The 26,706-nt window shown below is 42.4% G+C and overlaps 1 protein-coding gene across 1 annotated transcript in view; it reads right to left on the bottom strand.

The window, feature by feature from the left end:
- Positions 1–26,706, bottom strand: part of LOC146586628 (von Willebrand factor D and EGF domain-containing protein-like) — a 170,874-nt gene that overhangs the window by 106,473 nt on the left and 37,695 nt on the right. Inside the window, 7 exon segments of the mRNA XM_085320959.1 lie at positions 263–340; positions 1,461–1,536; positions 4,556–4,771; positions 8,647–8,782; positions 10,032–10,121; positions 18,194–18,426; positions 20,951–21,179. Of these exon segments, the coding sequence (XP_085177085.1) occupies positions 263–340; positions 1,461–1,536; positions 4,556–4,771; positions 8,647–8,782; positions 10,032–10,121; positions 18,194–18,426; positions 20,951–21,179 (1,058 nt within the window).

Here is a 26,706-nt window from a genome sequence, read left to right as displayed (position 1 = left end):
ATTCTTAGCCCCAAACCTGAAGTGAATGCTTTAGAATGTAAATGTACAGTTTTCAAATAATATTCTAATCTAATTAATACCCCAGCGTTGAAGTAATTGCAGATGAAAGTGGCATGTRGATGTCTTGGAGCTCTTCCCTTGCAATTCTCTGAATGACTGTACAACCACACTCTTGCCCTTGACAGTCCCTTTTTATGAGGTTTAAAAGACCCTTGGAAGGAAACTGTTTTCTGCAACCAGGAAAAAGTAAGTATCTRCTCACTGCACGATTTCCTGGGAGTCCTGGGTCTTTTCCCCAGCTTTTTCAGATCGAGCAGCYAAACTTGCATGAAACAAGTACCTGACCACATTATGGATGGTAGCTAGCAAAAGTAGAAGGAAACAGGAAAGCGCTAGACAGGCAGAAGGTAATCTCCTAGCTGAGACTACCCAGTTCAGGTGACACCTTGGTTCGAGGCAGGAGCGTAACCTTTAATGGAGCCACTTCCTTTCYTACTCGCCTTTCATGCAGAAATTTYCCCAGCTTTGACGTCATTTCGGAGTTTGTGTTCCGACAAATGCCTGCTGCTAGCTCCAGAACATGCTGGGTTGAAATTGGGATGTTAGGATATTGAAATTAGAATATCATGCCTGCTGAGCCCCTCTGGATGCTATATTCATAAAATCATTATCTGTACCATTGTGAGGTTAACAGCGGAATGGCAAATCTGGAATGTGATCTGAAATATTAGTAACTGTGGTTCAAATGTGCCAGATGTAAACTTCTGATTATGCAGAGCATCTAGGGTAAATTTATTCATGAATGAKTAGACAAGTTAATTGAAGAAAAAATCCGTACCGTATAGGCTGTAAAACAGAAAGATACCATCTTTGGCTCACTAAGTCTTTCAGCTACATATCACTGGATAAAATTGGAGGATATTGGCCAGTCACCATTTCTAAAGTTCTTCTGTCTGAGCCAGTACAGCCATTTTTGTGTTTCTGTGTTGTAATTATGACTGTCAGCTCCATGCAGAGATCCTGAGGCAGCTGTTCATCTACAAATGCAACCGCGTTCTTGGGCAAAGTGACTTTGTATCCCGCTTCCCTGCGCTGCTGTGGGGACGCAGGGGCTCGCTTGCATCGAACTGGGACGCCTCTAACACAGCGCTAGGTCACGTGCAGTGGACACCCTCTCAGAAGCATTAGTGACAGTTTTGGTTGAAGATCATACGAGAGTCTGACCTTTGTTTTGTAAAAATTGTTCTGTAGCAGAACCATTTCAGCTTCAGGATTAGTACATTCCTCATCCTTTTGTTAACAGGAATATAACCAGCTGCAAGGAGACCGTGTGTTACTGAGGCACTGCATTAATCACTGTAAGGTCTTTTGCTATTCTAATATACAACCAAATACATGCTATATCCAGAAACCAAAGACTACAGTAATTGAGCCAAATTATTTCAAAGCAGAATACTCACCATCCATCAAATGTGATAATGTGTGGATCAGTGAAAGAGTAGCAGTTCCCTGTTGGGAGGTCCTGAACTGTGACCTGGTTAAAATGAAATGTGTAATGAATACAGTCTACGCAGCGGGTTTTCTTCATTACTGTTCCTCACAAAACGTTAGGGGTAGGATTCGTGTGTCAAGTATAAACTGAAATCTGATTTCTAAAGCATGAGAGCGAACTGGTACAAAATAGGCTTTGCTTTTAAACATTTAATCACATTCAATACAAGGAGTTCGGAGTGCACCTATGCCACCTGATGTCATGAACTGCCTTTCTTTATTTGGTAAAAAGAAAAGCTTTTCTATTAAGCCTTTTTGGTTAAGAAGTAAATCATTTCATGAAATTATCAAGGGGAGAGGGTGCTCATTAAATCGCACTGATTTCAAGGTCTGAGGTATGGTATAAGAAGGTATGCTGTAATGAAGTAGCATTACCATTTCTTAGTAGTCACGGACTGTCCACTAGTTTGACCTTAAATTTCCTGATACAGCATTTGAATGACTGATTAATAAATTTGATGTGCAGATTATTGATCAGGTACTGCTGATGAGGCCCCCACTCAGACTGCTGGAGCTGTCTGCTGTCCGCTTGCGAATGAAAGGAAGGATCTACTAAGATCAGCAGAGATCTTCAGCTGCTTCAGCTCTCAGCTACCCTGGTGTGAGCTGGATCACAGGCAGTCTAAGAGCTCTGACCACCTGCAGGGAGCAGAAATGGTGCCGTCGAAAGCTAGAGGTAGGACTGCTCGCATCGAAGTTGCAGTTCTGTTTTCTCCAGCACAGTTAGGCCTCCATTACCATCACCATCACCATCACATCCTCTCGAGATGGTGCTTTCGCATGTTTGCTTACTGCTATCAAATTCTCAGAAATGTGAAACTGGGTTATTTGCACAGGGCCTGTAGTAATTTTCAATATGAGGACCTTCCCAGTCACACTGTTGGGGATGAAGAAGTGTTATGTTTTTCCCGTGTCCTGCCCACCAGGGATTTTTTGGTCAGGGCTGCTTGCTTGCTCTTTACCCATGAGAAATCCAGAGGTGCAGTTCAGTTAGTTCTGCCGTGGTGTGTGGAGTGGGGAAGGAGAATGGCCACTCTATCCTTGGGCAGTCTTTCAGTGACAAAGCAGAATTTAGTTTTTTTTGCAGTGGTGAAATTAAATAARTGAATAAGAGGGAAAAGGCAGAACTACACTCACTGATAAAATTCATCGGGTGAGGCAATACACCATCTTTCAAAATGTCCTTTAACCATCCCGTAGTGACATTGCTTATACACCCAGAGGTATCTGGTATCCCCAACTAGCAGTGATTGTCTTGAGGAGTTAAAACCAGAATAACCCTTTGAACAGCATTTTGATACAAGGTCAGCTGCATCATWTGTATCTACCGACTGATGTAGAGAAGTATCGGAATTTTCCCATTTTCTTCACTGCCAGAACTCTTCTGAGTAAAACATGTGAACAGATACACAAGCCACTTTCTGCCCTGTTCTTATCTTACATGATACCAGCAGAGAATGCAACTGTGCATGGAGTCTTAGATGGCTGAAGAAATACATTTTTTTTTTGGGGGGGGGGGGGCATCTGAGTATGTCAGAGTGTTCTGCAAACCATTTCCATTCAGTTTTCAGTTAAGTTGGAAATAGCTGAACAAGTCTGAACAGCWAAGGACTCTGTGGATTTTAGTATACGAGTTTTTCCTTGATATGTTGCGGGAACTGCTTTACATTAATGCCTCTGATTATCTGCAAAGCAGCAATGGTCTATTTGTTGACTGTTTGTATTGTGGAGGGGGTCTATTTGTTTCTATAGATCATGTTTTAACTAGGATTAGATGCAATTTACTATTAAAATTGATTAACTTCATTCACATTCACTCTATTTTCATATTTCAGTGGAAGCATTCTTAACTTGAAGAAAAAAATACAGATATGTAAGTGCATTGCATTGAATTATCTGTAATTGCTGATTTAAGAAAAATTTTAAGAAGGTTAAAAGAAACCTATGTGGGAAAGGAAGGGAGATAGTTACATGCTAGTAATTTTAAGTGTAAAGACAAAAATCCTTTTCAGCTTGATTTCATTCTTTCATGAGTAAATCCACTATAAAATCATGCTAGTGATTCTGCTGTAAAGGTAATATAAGTGAAATTATAATATGAGTTATTCTGTGAGACTAAAATATCATATTTCATATATAAATATATATATTTCATTTGAGATAGGTTTTCTGTTATTTATACTATACCAGCTTGGATGCGCCACTGCTCTGGAAAGTTTAGCTGAATCCAATCAGATACGTATTCTGGCTCTCTCAGGCCATGGGGTTGTGGCACGCCGCTATGAAACCTCTCAGCTGAGAGTCTGAAAGACCTTCGCAACTGATGCCCCACTCTTTGGGCAGGCTTTCTGCACTGCAAGTGTGGTTTGGCTCACTGATTGATTCTCGTTATTTTTATTTTGGACATTTTATAGACAGATACAGGAAGAGACGGAGTAGGTAAGAGTGTCATGGGAGGTCTCATGCTGATTACTGGCAGGGTCACAAATTGAACCCAGCAGTACTGATTTTCAGTTCTCCTTTCTAATTACTGAGGCAGTCACCTCTTTTGCAAGAAGTTTTCTTGCAGGACCAGCTTTCCTTTCACTGTGACCAATTTTATCAAGTCTATGTKATTTCTGTGCTTTTTTGGAAAATTTCCTTCAAACTGATGATCTTTCCTTCCTCTCTTCCTTGAAAGGGAATGCTAATTCCCTAAACAAGGTTGTCCCTCTGCCCACTGCCTGCCTTCCCGCAGYGCACATAGGCAAGCCAGGCTACATCTGTAATCCAGCTGTTTGCCCTCCTGACGTGCTAACTGATAATCAGACATGAGTCTGTTAAAACAAAAAGCTTTGCATGTTAATATTCTTGGCATAGAAAGTCGCTGGTTTGGTTTACTGTGCTAACAGCAGCCCCCGAATGTTAGTGTCTAGGTGGTTAAGATTTATTGTCTTGTTTTCTCTGATATTAAAACTCCCATTTAAATTTGACATGTTTTCCAAATTATTTTAGGAACCACCCTTTACATCCGYTGGTGTGTAAGCCCTCCAGAGCGGTTCGCTCCGTGTGGCTGCCTTCGCTCTGATGCGAGCGATGCGGTTCCCGTCCTGCGMGAAGTCTGTCACCGCCGTCACCATCAGCGCGGCCGCTGCGCAGCTGCTTTCCGTGCAGGGCATCTGCAGCAGATCCACCTGGCATGCCGAGAGGGCTACGTTCGGGGGCCCCAGGAACCGGCTATCTAAAATGAACATGAACACTGAGTTTGACAGGAGAGACCCCAGCAGTTGCCTGAACCCTGTTCACCATCCAACACAAGTGTTTTACATTCCAAGACACACATGCATGGGAACCAGATGGGTTTTGCAAGAAGGCAGTTGTGACTGACTTAATCTGGCATCCCTTTGCAATTTTACTGTTTGTATATTGGATTTTTTTGCTGCAATAGACGTTTCACTAAAACTTGCTGGTGATGTTCTGTCTGCAGGTGCCAGTATTTCTGGAATGACAGTCTTAYCTTTATGGGTCCATGCCCAGGAAATGAAGATGAGTATTTCTTATGACAAAGAATGAGATGAATCTATGTTTCAGGAAAACACTTATCTTTCACTTGCTTTATTATAAAAAGGTATCTACTGAGATTTGCTTAATTTAAAATAGAGGGATTTTTATATATATATATATCTGGAAAGAGAAGGTTCTTAAATCAGTTTTTAGTGACTTGCAGGTCCAGGACAGGAAGGCACATGCAATAGATCTGTACACTGTTATCTTTTACAGATTTTTAGATTTAACTAGGTTATTTTACTTTAGTTTCCATCTGTAAAGTGATGGTAGTATCATTACTATCTTTCATATAGGGGCTGTGAAGATAAATTCACTAAAAGACTGTGGAAAAATAATTTACGATGGTGGTGCTGGCCATGTAAGTATCTGTGATGGGTGGGGAAGTGGTGGGAGGTGAAAAAAATCAATGTGGCAATGGTAACTCAAGCATATTTGTGCAGCTCTGCCTCTGCACATCATATCATTCCTGAAGGCACTTCTTCTAGCAGCAGGAATAGCAGTGTCCATTTCTCTTCAGTCCTGACCCTTCATGCTGAGGTCTCAGGTAAAATGCTAACTCCCTTCTCCCCGCCCCCCCCCTTTTTTTTTAACGGGGATCTGTTTTTATGAACATTGAATCATAGTAGTATTGGTTCTGAGCTAGCTGGCCTGCGTTTTAGATAATGTCTGTCTTCTCCTCAAGAAGTCAYCCAACCCTTCATGAATTCTTTAGTGAATGTAAAATGAAATTTTGGGCCTACAGCTGATTTCAGAACTACCAATATTTGTGCTAAATGTTTAATTTGCTGTCCCAGACCAATATTTTATCAGATGATAATGAACAGCGTTCTGGAAATGGTGGCAATGGAATGAACTAGATACAAAAATAAGCGATTTTCATATTGTTTTTCAGATTTCTAGATTTATTTGATGATTTATAGGAGGTGGCATTCAAATGTTCTAAGATTTTATTTCTAATATGATTAAGTAATCAATATTGTATTCATCATGGAAAAGACCCTTAAAATGTCTTGAAGTTAACCCTGTAGAGTTCTGTAGAAATGGAGCTAAAACCTACAAGCATTAATAGCATATTATCTCTCACGCCAAACCCTTACAGGCTGCTTTGCTCATTTTCAAGGTTCTTGATTCAATTAAATTGGAGGTTTCCATTAGGAATAGTTACTGGCATTGCAGCCCCATGGGCTGTGCTCACAACCTGGAACAAAAGTTTCAAATCAAACAAAATCATCTTGTCAAAACAGCAATGATAAATTTTAACAAAAGCGAAACTGCAGGAGCTCTGGTGTGTCTAGGCATTCATTACGATATTGTCTGAACTTAGAGACATTCTTCTATGCTTGTAATTAGCTTTCTTATCACTTATTCCCTGCATAATTAACACAACAGTGATGTGACATGGATTCAGCCAGAGAAGGAGCTTGTCAGTTAATTTCTTCGGTGTAAGTGAATCTTTGCTGAAATTGTTTTTGTTTTGAGTTTCTAGCAGCGTGGCCGACATCACATTTTTCAGAAGCCCACCGCGTTCCTTCGAATAAACAAGGAGACCCTACAGACGAAGAAGGCACGAAGGAAACGTGGTTACGCAAACACACAGCGGCAGCTACTCAGCCACGTAAATATCTCAATTGATTAGAAACGGCCCAGAGTCGTGTAGGAAATAGCCTCAGGGTGGAACAGTCAAGGACTGGAGCTCGTTATTAGTTTAAGCAACGTAAATGAGATGATTAAAACTGACGGAAAGTTGCCACTTCAGGGACGAGTTCCCTCCAAGATTAGTTAATTGGTAGAGTTGTGTCTCTGTCTTGGCGCCTCCTGGCACCGGGATGTCAAGCCCCCCGGCGCCTTGGGAGTGAATCTGCTCTTGGGGATTGTGCCTCACCCCGTTCCTTCGGGAAGACGCGCGAGCCCGTTGTGGGGCTGCAGGAGACCCCTGCAAGGAGTCAGCCTGAGGCCCGCGTTTATCAATCTCAGCCTGCCCAGGCTTGTGAGCTCCTAGCCCATGAGTTCACTGTCAGCGAGATCTTCCACGGCCTAAGAATATGTCCAGGTAGCTAATAGGAGATAAAATTTGCCCTTACAGGTTCTGTGATCCCCATAAAGGCAGGTGTTTAAGTTGCCCCGGGGTGTTGAGGACGTCCCAGCGGTGTTGAGGACGTCCCAGCGGTGTTGAGGACGTCCCGGCACACACCAGGCTGCGTTTCTGGGTACCTAAATAAGTGAGTCTGTTCCCACGCGCGCAGCGAATGTTTGCCTGATGGGCTGACAGAGACTGTAAGCCAAGAGGAATATGTAAAACAGAGAACCGCTGAGCCAGGAAGAAACTCAAAATACTCCTCGTCCGGGAGCCAGCACAGCTGCCGGAGCCATAAGGTGCCGTTAGGTTTGAGCTCGTTGTGTTGTGGTATCATTCAAATGACTTTTTTTCCTCTGTTTGTACACTTGGCTGATGGTGGGGAGAGAAAGTAGAGAGACTGAGAACTCATGAAAGTGCTTCATTTAAAAAAAAAAAAAGGGCAGAGACTGAGAAATAAGAGTGAGGTGGAAGATTGAGCCACTGCAGAGACTTACTGGGTCTTTTTGTTTTAGGGGAAGTTCAATTTAATGTGTGCGTCAGTGGCAGRTTTAAAGGGGAAGAGGCAAAGATTTGGTTTCCTTTATTAATGACWGTGATTTTAGCAGTGCTTCAGTTCCATCACTAAAAATAGGGGCTAATCTCGTTGCTAGTGGAAGGACTCAARAGGACAATTCACACTTTCAAGGATTTATTAAGGGAAAAAATATCAGAAACTGTCTTGTTTTTTTGCCAAAAAAATTTAACTAGCTTTTTAGGGGTAGAAAAACTGTGGACCTAATGCTAGCTCTAAACAGTCTTCTCACTGAGTCCCCTTTAGAAGCAKAATAAATCTTCTTATAAGGTTGTGTATTTTCATTAGTGAAAATAGTAAATAAAAATGCAGATGGTTCCCTTGTTCAGGCATGATATTCCACCAGATTAACTTGGGGAAAGTATTTACCAATTAAAAGGGTAAGATAATTTTCTAAGAGACATTACCGGTATTTTCAATTAAAAAATATGTTCTGGAAAAGAACAGTATTACAGTAAGAATGATTTTTTTTTTCATCTGAATTAAAGTAGACCAAAACTGCAAGCCAACAAAAGAAAGAAAAACGCTTTCAGTGCACATTTACTGAATAATAAATCCGTAGGTGAGCTCCTTATTGATAATTAGTGGAATTATTCTAGCAAAGACTGCATTTATTACAAAGCTTAAAATGGAATTTTATACTCCTGTAACTTAAAATAAGTTCTTCTACTCATATTTATTTCACYCATTAATCTCAGTGGACTGTTGTTCAGGATGTTGCTAATCAGATGGTTTTTGGTGTCAAAAACCTGAGTGATACTATTATCTGTTTTATTCTGTAAGCAAATATAAGGTCTCAGTAGCTGAGTTTATGGTTGCTGCCATTTGTTAAAATTAATTCTAACATAGGTACTGGGAAAGGTAATCACACTGATTTGATGCTGATATGTGAAAATCTTACCCAAATCCTCAGTACTAAGCTGTAAAGTAATTTTGCAGGAGTCATCATGCCCCAGATAGGTAATAGGTACAGTACTCAGAATGGTCAAAACGTGCTCTTTTCCATCCTCTGCAATTTGTAATGATTCTGGTAAAAACTGAAAATAAGAAAATCGCTCTAAGATCATTTTGACAATAAGGCAGTGCTGATACTTAAGAAAAATTGAGTGTTTTTAAGCCATTATGAATCATAAAGTTGCTTGTAAAGTAATAATGATCTTAATTTTTCCAAAGGTAAAATTACTGATAAAATATTTTAACATGCTTAGTAATTAAGAAAATGTGTGCAGTTGTCATATGTAGTGTCTAATTGCTTCTCATTTTTCAGTCTCAAAACAGGCTTTCATAATATCTGAAGATAGTATACCATAGAATTTATTCATTTTTAATATCTCTGGTTAAAGGAGCTTTCATTCCAGTGCACTAGGACACTAGCAATATTTATGGCCTGAAGTATGGCATTACTTCAGCCAWGAACATGTGGACACTGTGTTTGTATCTGCAGCAGGTGCAAGGTAAGTGCAGTTTTCACCTGATTCCTCTTCTCTGCTATGGCAGGAAAAAGAACTCCATACATAAAACATCACAGCTTGTGCTTGGGGAAAGGAGATGGGGTTCTGCCATTTCTGTGTATCTCTTCTCCTGGGGTAAGGGCAGAAACAGCATTCGAGGCTAGTCAGAAACTGGAATTTCCATTCCTTGCAATTCCTTGGAAACAATTCTGATACTTCAAAAAAGAAAAAAAAAATTGGAACTGTTCTTCAAATGTCCTGCAGAAAAGGCTTCTACATTTATCAGACATCTTTATTCTGGGTATAAAGCTCAGATACTCAGAAGATCTCAGATTTTCCTCAGCTGTCATCTAATTCCTGAGTAGGATTAGGCATGTGCTTTGCTCATAGTGTGGGCTTGCCCTCAGAAATTTGATGTTTTTAGTGTCTGTCCACAAGAAATTGTTTGATAAAAATTTGTTTCTCTCTTCACTTTCTTCTGGTCTAGTTAAAATAAAATTATGAAACCTTGCAAGTGGGGCTTCACACTGTACATAACCGCAAGAGTATTTGGGGGTGTATTTATCAGAAGATGCAATTTCGCACATTCTTTATGGTGCATTAGTGTCAGTACCTGCACACTCTGCTGATGGGTGCTTTAGAGAGTTTTACAAGCAGACTGAAAGCCATATAATTTATTGAGACATTTTCTCAAATTGAACATAGACACAGCATTGGTTATGATTATCAAGACCTATGCTTCTGTGTATTATCTTTCAGAGCGTGTCAGATAATATATAATTTTTGTCTGGGGATACACTAGAGAAGTTCGGTAAATCAGGGCCATCAGAATTACCTTAATCCCTGCATAGAATCCGCTGCTCTCTTCGGGTAATGACTGCTGATCAGGAGTGTCCTTCATAAAGGCAGTGACAGTGCAAAAGACCTGTAATAAATAAACATTGTACTTTATAGCTTTTCTTGAAGAGAATAGTATAATTATGCATTGTCCTATTTGTTGTTGAGGTCTTTCTTTATTGTTGGAACAGAGTTTTTGAGGTCTAGGCTTTAAAAAATATTTATGCACAAACCTTTAGATTTGAAAGCATTTTGGTTACATTTAATAAGGAAAAGAACATGGCATTTGTCTCAACAGTTAATAACTGTGAATGCTTACAGTGCATTTTCTTCTGCAGTTTTTGAAGCTCCTTCTAGAGGTTAGTAATATTATCTCCATAGTAATTAGGGAGAATTACAGTGTTCATGGGTGTAACCGTGAGGGCTAGGACATAGCCTCTAGAATGGCAGACTGCAGTCTGTCCACTGGCTCAAATGTCCTCTCTCTATACCGTGTTTTTGAACGGCCTTTTATTTAGATTAGCTTGACAGTCATCCAGTCTCAGAAACATTGTCAGCAACAGGAAGCTCCTTTTTCGTTTTCTCCTTAGTGCATTATAAAAGTATTATCTAGATGAGGCAGATGTGCCTAGAAGGTTTAGATTATAAAAAAACAAAAATATCCTTCAAAACAAGAAACACCAAACGCAATGTACCAGACCAATTATGTTTTATTCCTAGCACAGTCACGCAACCTTTATCTCTACTGAGCCCGCACACCATCTGCCATCTCAATGTTTCATTGGTTTCAGGAAATGCGAACAGCTAACATCATTTCTAGGCTCATAAGATTAAACTATAGAAATTTTCCTTAAAGCAAACTACAGTAAGCTCTGAAATTGTAGGTCTAAATTTTTTGGCCTCTTCTCGTAAATGGAATAACAGATTTTGACAGGCTAAATCAATTCCAAATAATCAGATGGCATATTTATAGCTACTGCCATTTTTAAGCCTCAAGTAACTCATGAAGAGGAATCAGACCAATCTAATATATTTTCTATTTTGGTGAATTCCTTTGGACAGTTTTTTGAGTACCACCTACTGGCCATGCTACTCTCTCAGTAGCTCTCGCCATGGTGGTTCTGGGTGCTCGGACTCCATGACTGGCCTCCGCAGTGCTTCATAGAAGCAGCCTGAAAATCAGGATTGAAGCCAAAGCCATTTGTCGTGTGCAGGGAGGAGAAAGGTGGCACATCTCTAACAAGAGGTGGACCCTGGCAGCCTGTGGCTGGCCTCCAGGACCACCTGTTGTTCGGTGACAAACTTGCCAGCCCTCTCCTGGGGAATGTGGGGGAAGCCTGAAGGATGCTGGTGGCCCAAAGGTGGGTGAGACATTTTGGTAGCCTTCACATGCAAGCAGGTCAGGCTGCCTGCAAAGTGTGGCTGGGGTTGGAGGTGATTCTTGGAAGGGTCTTGCATGCTAGGCTTCTCTTGGGACCTGCCAGATAGACACAGCCCTTATGACAAGTGGTGGCCAAACAGGCTCGGAAAAAAATATGTATATATATTTCCAGCATCATGTGGTCATATGGACATGAGTCATTTTTAAAAGTTGCATACCACTCTGCAGTCTTTTACCACTCTGAAAATGTGAAGAATCCCCCTTCATTACCTCAGAGCTACAGTTTTTCTTCAGACTTAAAAATAGTCCTACCTGATCCATCCTAACACAATCAAAATGCAAGGCAGGTGTTACCTGCACTGCTAGCGAAGAAGGAGGTGTTTTCTGTATTCTTCAAGTGGACTATTTCCAGGTCAGCTGTCAGCCTAGTCCCAGCTTTCTGTGCCTTTCAGGCCTTTTTGGCCTTCACAGAATTTCGCACTCTTTTGCTGGCAGGTCCAGCTGCCATTTTGGCCTCGTGAAGATAGTGTTACTTGTTACGTTACCGAGATGGAGTCCTGTACGTCTTACCGAGTCTACTGGGAGGAGAAAAGATAGCTAGTATCCCTCCAAAGGAGAACAACTCATGTTCTCCTCTAGGTAAGAAGATCTTACTATCATTAGATGTTTCTTATCCCTAAGTATTCCTTAAAGGCTCTTATTCGACTTAGAAGTTTGGAAAAAAGTTCTTATACTTGGATGGCAGAACATGAATGTTGTCCTTCTTACTGCCATTTCAGTTACAGCTGCTAAGGGGAGAATCTGCAAAATCATGATCTGACAAGTCAGTGACAACAGAAAAGGAGAGAGTTCGGATGATATATATTCCCCCTGGTGAAAAAAAAAAAATGATTACAGAACTCAGCAAATCCAGTGCATCTGCATTGCAGATACTGTATTTACACTTGCTGGGTTGTTTGCACTTTTTGCTTCAATGCRTTTTACCAGAAGTATTCACACGGAGACTTCCATTTGAGCACACCATGTACAAAGCTCCTGCCAGGGAGGGAGATATAATTAACGCTGGCAGGACGGCTCACTAGGACGCGCGACGCGCGGGGAGGGGGCGGCGCCGGCAGAGGGGTCTCGCGGTGATCTTCAGCAAATTSACATCTTGGAAAATGTCAGCCTCACTCCCTCTTCGCAATGTATTTTCACCTGTTGTGGAACAGAGCTATATTACATAGATAAAGCCTTGAACACTAAAATGGAAAATTAAGCCATAACAATAWCCTGAAATTATTACTAGGCTATATGTCCTCACCAGCTGCATCTTCGGCACACAGGGGGTTTGGTACAAAACTTGCAAATCGGAGATGTATGGGCAGCAGTTGCGAGTTACATTTTATTTCTGTCTTTGATATCACTTCTTTTCTTGTAGTGTCTTCACCGGGTTAGATGCGCGCTTCACTTCGCAATCAGCAGATAACGTTCGTTGGCTGCGGAGCCGCGGGTTGACAGTTTGTCACGTAATTATTACGATAGTCACTCTGGGAATTCTTTGCCTTTAGCTAAATACTAGCTCTTTTTCTCCAGTTCAGTGATCAACTTTTTCTTTCTCTCCCCTCCCTCCCCTATCGATAGATGCATCTCTTTTTTAAAGCRAAGAGAGAAAAGCAGCATCACTGGCGGCAGTATGCTGATGGCCGTGACAGGTTAGGCCACGTTTCTTCACGAACTCATCAAATCTTTCCAATCCAAATTACACTTCTTTTTTTTTTATCATGCCTTTTAAAGGAGCAGAAATCTGTAAAGGCGCCTTCAGACACTGTAAACCAATTGCTTCCAGTTGTGGTCTGCTTCCTTCCCTTTGTGCRTTTCCAGCTATTTCTGTAGGGTGGAAAACTACTTACAGGCACAACACTGATACAGAAAGGCCCTAGTAACTAAAAAAATCTCCTTTCCTGTGTTTTGGAGCAGATTTGTGCCTTTAAGTGAACTTGATTCCCACTTTAACGTGAATCCTGTGAGCAGCCCGTTTCGCCCAAAGCAGGATTYGGCCGTTAATTTGGTGGGGATCGGGAAGCTCTGGGAGGTGGTGGTCAAAGCGGTTCTGTGATAGCCAGTGTGGGGGTTGTTAGCGCTGGTCCTGCAGGAAGTAGGTGCAGATAAACCAGGCTGTCCCCTGCAAAGGCCTTGGGCACGTTTTATCTAAGTAGCATCCATGCCTGAGTCTGAAGGGTGTTTTTCATAAGTCACTTACAGATCTACRTATGTTTAGGCTTTGGGCCTCAATAATTCTGAAAATCTGCAGTCTGAGGAATCCCCCCGCTTCCTAGTTTGCCCAGGCCTCACTAATAGTAAGGGCGGTTGGGCTGGGGTTGAGGAAGGGGTTGGCTTCCTGAAAACGAAACAGGAGCAGGCGCTTGTTTTCTGATCAAAACCCACTGCCGTTCAGCAGTGCCATAGCTGCAGAGACTCCCGGGTTTGCAGGGCAGTTTGCTGCGTGACCTGAAAATGCTCSAAGAGGCTGCGTTCGTGCTGCCGCGCAGCCCCGGAGCTGCAGCCTCCGGCGGCTGGCTGGCTGGGGGTCCCCGCGACGGGAGGCAGCAGCGGCGCGGTTAGCGCCGTGCCCGCCGCACCTGGGAGCCCTCTGGACGCGCAGGTCTGCCGCAGCGCGCTCCGGGGCACGGGAAGAGCTGGTGCCGCTGGCCCCTGGAGGCATCAGCCCTTGTCCCCGCGTGGGGACGGCAGCCGGGTTGGAGGGCTGGGTTCTGCGCTGCCCCCCGGGGCTGCCCATGCGTTTCTCCAAGGGGCCACCAAAGCAATAGTGAAATGCCCATGGCAGGTACCGCTTCCAGCCCTGGTTCCTCTCTGGGACAGWCCAGCCTATCTTCTCTTGAGAAGGGTGAAACCCTTATTTAACACACCCTGCTCCTGGGAAGGCTGGCTACAGGTCACCTACTTCTCCGGCAAGTGCTTGAGCTATGTTGTAGAGRCAGTGGCACCACGGTGTCAACAGCAATAGTTAAAATATTTGCTGCTACTGGTGATGGTTTTTCTCTGAGTAGGACTTCAGGGTCTGCATTAAAATRTGGATGGAGGCATTTTCCTGACTCAGACATCGGATCGGAGAGGTGTGGAAGCTCAGGGACACCACTCCGGTCAGTAATTTGCATCGCCCGGATCTGGGAAGCTCCCTGCATGTCCCTTCCCGGGGCAGGGAGGCCTGTGTGCAGCTGTGAAGGTGCAGGTGCCTGACCTGCGGGTGATTCATCGTATTAACCCCTGCCACGGGCTCCCGTGTTGTAGCTACGGAAGCGGGTGTTGGAAGGCAGCCTAGGTTTCCAAGGATTGGAGAGGCTCGGGCGTTCAGCTAAAGGGTTTGGTAGGGGATGAACTGTGGCAGGTGAAGGGCAGCACGTGATGGTGATTAAAGCCTCCCACCTGCAGGTGCCTGCTCCATTAGGAGCTAATGGGCTGGGGTTAAAAAGCCTGGAGGAGGCTCTCCTGGGAGGTGGGGTGTGTGCACTAGCAGGAGCTGTGGTTTGCAGCCTTGATGAAAAGAGCAAAGGGCTGACCTGATGGAAGGTGCTTATTAGGGGAACTGGTAGGAAAAAAAAATAGTTCTTACTAGCTGGAAGAAAGGGTCTGGCTGTAGTTATTTGTGGAAAGGGGTAGGAGTAAAGTCACTGGAAAGGATTTTCAGGAGAGTCAGTAGGAAGGAGAAAGTAGGGGAGAATCTAGCTTTGAGTTAATCAATAAACCAGACCTYGAAGCTTTTGAAAAAGATTGCTCCTTATGTGAGCTCATCAGCTGTGGATGGAAGGAGYCTTGCTGCAGCAGCATGGTCTGGTTCCCTGTGAAGTTGCACGGTGCTTGGACTGTTACTGACTTAAATAGAAAGGGAATYGCCAGATAGCCAAGCAGTATGAAGAGGCCAAGGCTTTCCCTGGATCTGCCCAGAGCTCTGTTTCTGCTGGGATGCTCCTTTTTCCCTCTGCCAGAAGTTTTGAAATGGACTTCTGAATTCAGCTGTAACCTACAAATAGGCAGTTTTTTTTGTATTTTCCTTGTTGCCTGTATTAACCCTGGTTGTTGGGGTGGAGTTAATATTTTAGTAGGGAGACCTAGTGCTCTTCTTCCTTTGAGACTGAACACTAGCTGTCCTCTCTTATATTGAGGTGCTAACTTGTAATCTCCTTTGCTGGGGTGTATTTTTCAGGTGTTCCAGAGTGTYGTGCAGGATGGCCGCTTCTGGCACACAGTGTGAAAAGGCCAGTTTTATTTAAATATTTTTATTCTGCAGTGCACATCATAGTTTATGTATGGTGACAATTGCTTCTYGCCATATGAACTTTCAGATTGCTGTGCTGGGCAAAATCTGCACGGTTTTCTTCTAAACACCTTTCTTTCTTAGCATAACTCATTACTTACAGTGTGCTGCTGTAATTTATAGATGGCTATGCCTCCAGGAATGGGCTGACCTCTGTCTGTATCAAATAAATAAGGCTCAGGAATGCTAGGATTTTCCTATCAGATGGAATAGGCTTCTTCCAGTGCCTGTATAGAAACAGCGGCATGTTATAGATTTATTTAAGATTGCAATAGTTTCATGAGCATTATACTGCCAACATCATTGTCTGCAGTAACAAAACTGGAGCCTGGAGATGGGGGAGATAAGCACACATGACTGCTATTAAAAAATAACTGGCTGTTTAGACTAAAGAGAAGTCAATAAGAGTTCAGGAATGTTGGCCAGTAAATCTCAATTCCTCTTTAAGGTTATTATATTGTTTTACTGCATATTAAAAATATTGATGGTTATTCTATTATGTGACTAATCTATATCCTGGGGAATTTCTGAYGGGTAAAAAATAGTGTAGATATCAATCACAAATGATTAAAAATAATCTTTTCTCTTGACTCTTTTATTAAGAAATGAGCAGAGCAAGTGCTGATTTTAGGCTAGGTTTATAAATAATACAACTCCTAGAATTCATCTATGAAAGCACTGGGGCCAAAATCGGACTATGCGCAGGTGGGTGAAAAGTAGGTTAAACAAAAGCAAGTGTTTTTTTGAGATGCTGCGCAGCCTGCGGGACAAAYGCTGCCGGGAGTTATGTCCCGGTGTCCCGGCGCGCTCGCTCCCGAGGGCAGCGCGAGCCTTTGGGCTGCGGTCGGAGGAGGGAAGGCTGCCTAGAGAGCGCCGGCGGTTCGCTGCTTCCTCTCCGACGCGGCTCTTACCTGCCCCGTTCGCGCTGCGAAGGTGCTGGAGAGGTTGACGCCGCTGGGAGCGCAAGGAGACTCTGTCCCTTGGTAACTGTTATTAGAAACCCAGAGCGGAACAGCAAACACGGTCAAATGCTTTTCTAATCTTTATCATGTAAAACTAAATTCCCAGTTAGAGCTGAGGCTTCGTTCACTAGTGACAATTTATGGATAATTATAATTAGTCAAATAGGCCATGAAGACCTTTTAAAAAAAAAAAAATCTAGCAAGGAAGAGAACATTTTAGTGTCACTAAATCTGCTAAATTAAACATGAGGGTTTCAGCAGAGGACAAAGAAGGGCTTACTGAAAGCTTAATGTAATGAAAAAGGTCTGAAAAAGATCTGGAGATGCTACTAGTTAACAAAACTAAATCTTCCCTGAATCTTTCAGGATTGTTAAAACTAAATTTAAAGTGATTACAAGTGAGATTATTGTGATGGAAATAGGTATATTTTCCTAACACAATCTTGCCTTGGAAACTGGCAGAGCTGTCTGCCTCATGTTGGAAGAGAGGGCAGCGTCAGCCAGATCTGGGTGACATAGTTTTTTCTCATTTCTTCTCAAAATTATCTAGGTTGTGCTACTGTTATAAATGACTTGCCTTTGCAAGAGCTGGAGAGGCTTATTCACATTTCTTAAATATCTCAAAAAAGAGCTGCACAACACCATGACTGTTTCCAACCTCCTTTTAATATAAGGCTATTATCCCTGTTTATTCTTTCAGTTTTGTGTAGCATCACTAATGGCTCTCTGCCTATAAAAGTTATGAACCTAATTTAACTTTAGAACTCTTGTTTCTGTACCGTGAAAGGCCGTGAATTCATATACAAGTCAATTTTTTCACGTGTCGTATTGGCATATTGGCTTCTGTTTTGTCGTTGTTGTTGAAACTAGATCTGTGTTGCTATGTAAGCCATCAAGTATACTTCTTAAAGATTGCTTTGTAATGAACTCTATCTTTCAATATACTATTGAACCAAGAATTTGGAATCGGAAAGGCAGAACACCATGAAAAAGATCATAAAATAAACCTCCCTCTACTTTAAAATGTACCATCTTTCTTTTCTGTGAAAAGATGTTGTTGTCTCTCTGGTCCCTGAGTATAAAAATTACTGAATGCATATAGCGCAGTGTGCCTATGCTGCAGATTCTCACTGCTGCAAGGCACAAAAAACATACTAAGAAAAAATTGGATCAGGCACATGTACCTACTACGTGTGCCAACCTCATGGTATTCAGCAGTAGGGTAAGTGTAGCTATTCAGGCTGCCTTTAGAAAATAGTGAAGCAGAAAGCGTGCATGCGCTCTGTGTAATTCAAAGAAATATATACCAGGTTCAGAACCTGGTATATGCTTTTGAATAATCCTGTTTAGAAACAGGCCGCTGCTTCACTCTTTTTTTTTTCCCTGTATTAAGTGTAAATATAACTATTGAGGCACTAATAAAAACCCAACAAAGATATTACAAAAGTTTGCTTGATTTTTTTTTTTTTGAGGGGTTGGGGGTGAGGGCAGGGTAGCGTTACCGTGTCTCCCAGTCTGAGGTTAACACTGCTCATCTCTATGTAGGAGGACGACTGCTGAGTGGTGTCACGATGGATCTCTTCTTTCGTGCCAGCGGTGGAAAGGCGCGACCAGAGCACCTCGTAGTGCAGCGGCAGGTTGGGGGAAGGGTGGTTGTAGCTGCATCTAAGGTAGGCACGATTTTGCACAAGCTCAGGAGTTACCACTGGTTGTAAAGCCAGGCTCATGAGTTTTTCTGAAAAGGAAGGAAWAAAGGAAAGAGTACTGCACAGAACATTATTTTAGTAGTACAATTATTCAACAACAAGGAGATTTGAATATAACTGGACATGGGAGAAATACTACACTTTATRTTCCTGTGGTTTGATCATCAACTAGGTAAGCAAGAGAATCTCTTTCGTATAAAGCACAAAAATAGCTAATAGTGTGCTGACTATCATTGCTGTTACAGTATTTGATTTTTTTTTTTATTTTGTAGTTAGAGTACTCTTACTGAAATGAAGCATCAGATGAATAGAAACTAATTATTCTGACAAGGGTGTTTGACTGTGGACTCCCCAGTAGGACAGCGCCTTGATCTGAGTTTTGCAATAAATATGGAAAAGAGATGAGAGAGGATTACGTTACAGCGGTAAGCTGGCTCTCCGAGAGCGCCCAGCTCGTTCCGCCGCGCTGTACGTGGTGCAGACCCTCTCCGGGCCGTCCTGGGACGTACCTCGGGTGAGCTGGTTTGCTGTATTCTCTCTCTGCCCAGAGTAACCCTGCTGCTCTAAAAATACAGTTTGCTTTCTATAGGCTTCAGCCAGTTAYGAAGTCTGAAATTTTTCTTCCTGTTAAGCTCATGTTAAAAGTAGAAACAAAATGATGTGTAATACTGTAGGACAGTGTTCTTTCAYCCCTAGAGAGGAGGATTCAAATGGAACATGGAGCTGGTTCAGATAGTTTGAAAGGATAAATTAAGAAACTTTTTGCAGGATTGTAGAAAATATTATGGAAGCCCAAGAGAATAAGATATGACACAGTTACAGCAGAATGGAGAATTGATGTGTTAACATCYGTCTAGGGCAAATAGCATGAGCTAAGGAAAAGAAACAAGTTACTTAAAATATGAATAAGTGCTTGTTGTTTATATCCCTTTTTCTTATGTTTCTAAGGGAAGCTACCTCAAAGTGTGGCTCAGATGCTGACTTCCCGCACAAAGTTATGCCAGAAGGACAAAGTTAGGCAATCGGAGCATGGAGGACTATGAGCAAAATTGCAGGCACATACTCTGCTTTCCTCGTCTGTGTCCTTTCTGCCAAACGACGAAGCTCTAAATCCCTTCCGTGTGAGTGTGGGAAGTGCTGGATGGCGCTCGTGTTCCCGAGCTGCCCGGCGATGGGGCCGTGGGGAGCCGTCCCTGCGAGAAGCTGTGACGGTGCCAGCTGGAGCGAGCTCTTCGCTGCGTGGAGGCTGCGCTGCGCGGTGCTCAGCAGCCGAACATAACACAGCGAATTAACAACCCCCCCTAAGAAACTTCAGCTGTGAGTGTTTTCTGTCCAATGCACGGCACTGACAAGACATCCTAAAGTCGTTAAAGGGTCGGGGGAGCTGAACTTCACTGAAATGCATTAAGAAAATGGAGAAAGTGTCAACGGCAGTGCTTTTAAAAAAAGGAAAAAGCAGAAGTTCGTTGCTTTGATATAGATGGAAGGGGATGAAATTTATTTATTTTGTCAAAAACACAGGCAGATTTAAGTCTCAAGTACTAATATGCCAAGTTAAAAATGTCAATCTCTATTTATTTAGTAATAAACAATTTGATGATCTGAGCTAGTTAAGTAAGCCTGATACGTATTTCTGAGAAAGTACCGTGAACATTAAAGAAAAGTTTCATTTATTTAAAAATATGTTATTTCAAAATAATGAATTAATTTCACTTTCTTAGAGCCTTTTTCCCTCCCTCTTCTTTTCTTTCATGTGGGAATGTTAAAATATTGGTAAAGATAACAAAATAGATACCTCTCTCTTTAAAAACTTCTGCTAAGTTTCGATGTTGCTTTACTGAAAGGCAATCACCCCAGTTTGTCCTGTCTCTGTCCAAAAATGCTGAAAGAAAAGTAGAAAGGTAATTTTTTTCCCCTTGGAGAAAGAACTGTCTTTTCTGGCTAAATCTACATGCACCTGAATATGCTCTGAAGTTCAGAAGGTTTAACTGAGTGAGCAATTGTGTTCTGCTATTTCTTTGTTTCCTAGCTACAGAAGAGAGGTTAGAGCTCTTATAGTGGGCTGAAAATTATTTCTGACAAGACTAATTATATAAATGTCATGAAAAAAGATGTTATCAGATTTTATTTTTCCTTCCAGAGTTTGATAATTATCTTTTTTGGAGGACACTGGATTATTTAAGATAACAGCAAGCCTTAGATACGGTATCCTAGATACAGTACCTCAGTAAAACAAAGATGTTKCAGCTACCTGGCTGCAACTTCAAGCCTAAATGGAGCCAAAGACAGTAGGAAAGGTTACACGTGAACTGTAACCGAGCAAAGAGCACTTCAGTAATACACACCAGATTACATTTTGCTCTGGTAATAACAGCTATTCCTCAGGAACACCTTGGACCACTGCTGATTTATTTTCCACACAGTCTGCATCTTACTGGGAGCAAAGCTTGACTTGCAAGGTCGCCGAGATGTGTATTGCAATACCAGGACCTTTGCACACCTAGCAGGAGAGACGTACGCGGTCTTGTTGATAAATACCCTACGGGCGCTCACCTTYGGCGCAGTAGCCCATGCATCCTCGAGTCGGCCGTAAGAGATAAACGAAGAAGGCGCCGCAGTTTCGGACGGCGACGGGTACGCGGAACGAGCAGCAGTCCTTGGCGCTGCCGAAGAAGAGCCGCCGCGTGGTGCAGGCCGTGAGCTGCTTCCCCTCTCCGGGAACGGGGAGGGATTGCGAGTCCAGCGAGRGCCGCACCGGAGCTTGTGTCCCGCATCTGTTGAGCTGAGGACGCACGCAAAAGACACAATTTATAGCAAGTACGTTAGGACTCTGTGGAGAATCACTTACCAAAAACCAAGGCTATGAGCATAGTGAGATTGGAGGATCTGTGGAAGAGCTGTGTGTGTGAGGGATCGTAAATACCTTGCTCAGTTTAAATAGGTGGCTTTACACAGATGATTCTCAGAGACCACGAGTCCTGAATTCCAAAATATTCTCCTCTATTTTTTTTGTTCGTATGAAACAGATGAAGGCATTGTGAAAGGCTGGATCCCTCGCTGGGGAAGTGTGTTTTGGATCCCCAGCTGGCCCCTCCAGCTGGTGCTTTGGCAGTAGGACATAAGAAAGCCAAGGCAGACACAGCAGAAGAGGCAGWGTGTGGTAGGACCATCCCGAAGCAGGGTGGTGCTTAAAGAGAGACATGCAGTATATTTGATCAAATTTTGTGGATTTTCACTGTCAGATTTCTCTGTATTAACTGCTTTATCTGAATCTGTGGAGTAGGGCCCTGAATCCACTGAACATAGCAAATCCCCAAAGCAAGTCACACGGCAGAAAGAGTTGGTCCTAGGATGGCTTAAAAGAGTGCATTTTGGGTCACAGCTGGGAGAGACAGCCGTATTTACCCTTCCAAATTTAAAGATAGATGTCCAAGGATCTCGGATCCGAGTCGCTCTCTGTAGGTGCCTGCCTTTTTCCACTGACTAAGCAGACGTGGTTGTGCAGAACTGTCTCTAAGCGCCTCAGTGAGGCGATCAGACATAATCTGGGTCTAGTAAAACTTATTACAAAGGCTGACAATAACTGACTCTCAGAGGGCGAGTCTTTCTGTCCCTTTGCATTTCCTCAGCCAGGGATAGTGCATGATGCTATTTCTAATAGCCTGACTCCTGGGATATGCTTCCTCTCCGTGTGAACGCTTGGCTGTACATCATGCTTGGAGAAAAAAGTTCCCCCCCCTCCATTGACTCAAGTTTGCTGTTTCACTTTTTAAAATCAAAAGTTGTTTGTGACCGCAGGGGAAATGGAGGATAAATTCATGAAGCCACGCGTGAGTGCCTTTCTGTCATTTGAATTTTACCTGGGAGCTGTATAAGCCAGAAGGCAGGGATGGGGGGAACGGTGGCTGCACGCCCAGGAAGCAAAGGTATCGTAAGAAAATGAAGCACGTTGTRTGACAGTCTGATCTCCTGTTGGAGCTAGGTACTGTTAGGCTTCTAAAACCAAAGAGACATTATCAAAATTGTCCAAAGTCTCATTTTCCCCCAGAAGCATGGGGTGACCAAGCAGAGGTGTGTGCTGACCCTGTGGTCGCCCTCCGTGACCACATGTGTCCCCGCTGTTTTGGCACAGGAGGCCACCAGGGAGGAACGGCTTGTGGATTTTGGCTTAACAAGGGAGAGGAGGGAATGTGCACGGAAAKGCTTTTACTTGGAATTTTAGGTGAATCCATTTCCTTTTGTTCTTTAAAAGTCATGTCGTATATGACTCYTTAAGAGATTTGTTCTGTTTATTTAGTGCTGTAAGGGAGGCCGGTGCTTTCTGAGCTGAACAAAATGCAGGTATGAGGAATTCATTCTATCCTGGAGAGCTTCTGACCTAAAGAGTGAGACGTGATGTGAAATAGTGGTGTTTTCAGAGCATGTTTGTAAGTATACATCGRTAGTGATGCAAAAGAGTGGACTGAATACCCTCAAATATGATCTGGAGAAGATGTGCCATATGTGGAGAGAGAAGAAACAATTCAGAGAGAAGGGTGGGTGACAGGAGCTCAGCAGCTTCTCTTTCATACTTGGTTTATGTTCTCGTTGAGATATTTGCATCTGAACTCCCTCTTACCGCAGCCAACCAGAGACTTTGGTGCCGCTGCCCGTATTTGAATTAAGTTTAGGTATTTTTGTATACCTGTCCCCGGTTCTTGGAGCCTGGCAGCACTGAGAGCAGGTGGAGGGAGCGAAGTGGAGCAGGAGAGAGGGGCGCTGGAGCTGAGTGGGCGTTTGCAAGCTCTTGGCAGTCCTCGCAAGCAAGCCATTCACGAAGGTGAACAGAGAAGTAGCGTGAGCTTAAGCTAAGATGTCTCAAAGTGTTATCTCTGTCAGGCTCTGAGGACTTTGCATTAAAGTGTTTTCAGCTGCAGCACCAGGGCACTGAGGGAACAGGAGTACGATTCTGATGATTTTCTGTAGAAAACCTGTAGCTCTCTGACTGCGTTGAAGATCTGCTGCATCTATTCGCTGTGGCGTGTGCCAGCGTAGGTGGCCGCAGCGTGTCGGCATTGCTCCGCGGGGGAGGATGGCCTGGTTGTCACCGCTTCCTCGCCCGCCTCCCCGGCCTTGGGCACATCACTTTCTGTGCCTGGTTTCCTTATCTATAAAGCAGAGATAAAGGAGGTGGCTGAGACGGTAATAGTTCTTCCCTGCCTTTCAGCGGTATTGAGAAGATAAATTYATTAATAAGGCACTCATATCTACTGTGCTATGGGCCATGTAGGTAAATAGACAGATGCAAGTGTATTCTGGCTGTGAAGAAAGATGAAATGAGGTCCACACATAAAATTGGTTTGTATACCCCGTTAACACATAAAGAAAAAATAAAACGTGGAATGAGAAGACAATGATTTTCTTTCTCTTCGTGTTTATCTTCGCCATAAGTCTCCGAGCCGTTTCAGTGCTTGAGAAGGTAAGGATTAGTACCACTGACGCAAGCCAMCAGTATCGTGTGCAAGCTTTTGGATAAATCCCTGCTGTGATCTGCAGCACCCTGGATTTGTTCTGGCAAATCTTGCRTTGAAACCATTTCAGCTAAATGGTTTATTATGTAGTATGTACAGATTACAAGCAATAATGAGCCCCTTTGACTGACTGTGTGCTCAGCAAACTTAAGACCAAGAAATGAGTTATTTTAACAAACTATGATACGATATTACACACTGGCCAAGGAAGAATTTTAGTGTGAACCAAGGAGTTYGGTTTCCCTGGAAGCTTTGTGATACATATCCATTTATTTTCTCCTTTGAGCTGTATGCTGCCTATCTTAGGCAAGTTGCCCCATGCTAGCCAAAAGGATTTGCTGCATTAGGCCTCTGTGAATTGAAAAATAGACCTGGGAAGGGCAAATGTATATTCATGTATTCAGCCAGCAATACAGATAAGAACAGAAGGGCAAAAATGAGAAAAAAATCTGGAAGGAGAAATTTCAGAGAACCAAAGTTTTTAGGTCCCAGCTGTGGCATAATTAGCATTAAATTTTGCAGCAGTCATTTGGGAGGGTTACCAGAAAATTGAAGACAGAGGTAGCAAATGATTGGCATTTAAGATACAGCATTTACCTGTAATAACTACAGTCATTGCTGCCCTAAGAATAGCAAAAAGCTATGGGAATCTCACACCATAATTCAGTAGYGTTTCTGAAAGGGAGAAGAAGGATTATACAGCTGCCTCCACAGAAGAGAGAACTTCAAATCTCTCTCACAGGCTGGTTATTAGTCATCCTACAAGGCAATGGCGAGGCGTGCGGACTGTGGATTTTCTGGGGTTATCTATGCAATCTACATAATTTAGACTACATAGCAGTGCTGTTGCATAGAAAATGACAGTGTTTTTCACTGGAAATGGAAGCCACACAGCAGGGAGAAAACTAACCTACAATAAGTGACACTGGAARCCATGTGTGTGCCCCAAAATTTGTTCTTTTATTTTTGACTGTATTGGTAGGTCAAATAAAAAAAATTTTCTTCCCTTAAAATCCTGTCTTCTTTTTGCAGTTTTAAGGAAGGTACTAGATTGGGAGCTGCAATGGACCTTTGATTAACCCTCTCTATACTAGATCACATACACTTGATCAGTGTAGTTGAAAGGTTTAGTTAGACTTGCAACTGTCTGATTTAATTACATATTACTGAAGTGCACTATATTACTGTAAACCCTAAGTTTAGATTATACAATGMATCTATCCTAGCTATTTTGCAGTGACATAGGCTGCACAAAAGAAAACTTCTCTAACAGAGAAAGGATTTTTAGGCAGTTGTTAGGCTGTTTTCAGTGCTCAGTAGCCTTTCATACTTCATCCAATAATAATAAAGTAGTGGTTTTAGTCTTCAAAGCATTTTATAAACCTTACCTAATTAATCTCCTCAACACCTCTGCGTGGCAGGTGAGCATTCATTAAGTATTTTTGAGTCGTAATTAGGAACCCACTAATCTTTTAAATAATTCGGTTCAGAGAACCTAAATGAAAAAATTAAATTTGTTCTCCCCTTGCCGACTATAGTGGGACAAACCATTATTGTTTAATCCAATGATGTCTCCTTGCATTTAATAGGGATTTGGACAATCAACTAGTTTGATTGATTGAACGCTCTAAGGTTCTTTATAATTGCACAAAGAAATCAGGCTTGATTGTTCTTGTCATTTGGGCATTGCACTGAAATCATGCTGTTAAAAATAAGCAGCACCATGTATGAGAAACGCATTGTTTTAGTTAGATGGGGATGGAAGGCTTTTTGGTGTATTGTTGGTTGGCAGTTAAAGCATTGTGATTTTGCATCTGTTATCCACTCAAAACTTTACTTTGTCTTAGTTTTTTGAATTTCTTTGTAGTAAGTTAAAGTAAATAAGGTTTTTTATTTCAGTCTAGGGCTGAACTCCACAGAAATCAGTTTACGTCAGGAATAGCAGTAGTAGCAATTAAACTGGTGCCTGTCTTGTGTTTCTTCTAAGTATATGCTTCTGAACAATAGAGACTGTAATTGTAATTTCTCTAGAAGGTTTCTTGTACGTCTGAAAACCGAACAAGACAAACAAAATCTCTTCATACCTCCATTATGATGTTAGAGTATTCAGGTATATATGCGAGAAACAATTGCAGATGAAAACATGAAATAATACCTTGAAAGTGTCACTTGCTTTTAAGTTCATATAGAAATTGCAAATGCAGGTAGGATTGGATTCAGAGCAAAATAGAAATTGAAACAAAATAAAAAATTAATAGTATGCAGCTGAGCTATTGTATTTTGATTCTGAGTATAAAATTTTCTACAAGAGGTCAAGTAGACAAGGAAATTAAAATTGAACATGGGAAAAAGTAAATCTTGTTTGCCAGGGGCTACAGTATTAGGCATTATAGGCAGGTTAGATTTGATACCCTTTRACATGACCTTGTTTAATACACCAAAGAGTAGACTAATACATACAAGTTAATTTATAATGTTAAAAATGCATCTGTTGAGAAAACGCCAGCCTTAACTGCGTAACACGTCCTCCTCCTGCCATGTGCACTGTTGTACAGGAATGTAGAGCGTACACAAATTTGGAGATGGTTTTGCTCATTTAGCAAATTAAATTTCTCAGCAAGGATACTGGAAGTAGCCTGGGTGAAAAGCCATGCCCAGGTGTTTCCGAAATGGGGCATCAGAGACTGGGAGAGGAGTTGAGAAGCTGTAGGAGCGCTTGCTGCAGGCGGCTGCTGCGGAATTACAGTGACCGGCCTGGCTCGCGCGCGAGGAATCCCTGCAAAGCCACGGGCAGCCCCC

Source organism: Rhea americana, unplaced genomic scaffold, assembly GCF_003343005.1.
Source record: "Rhea americana isolate MKP2758 unplaced genomic scaffold, rheAme1 scaffold_67, whole genome shotgun sequence".
NCBI lineage: Eukaryota > Metazoa > Chordata > Aves > Rheiformes > Rheidae > Rhea > Rhea americana.
This window is presented reverse-complemented; position numbering and strand designations above follow the sequence as displayed.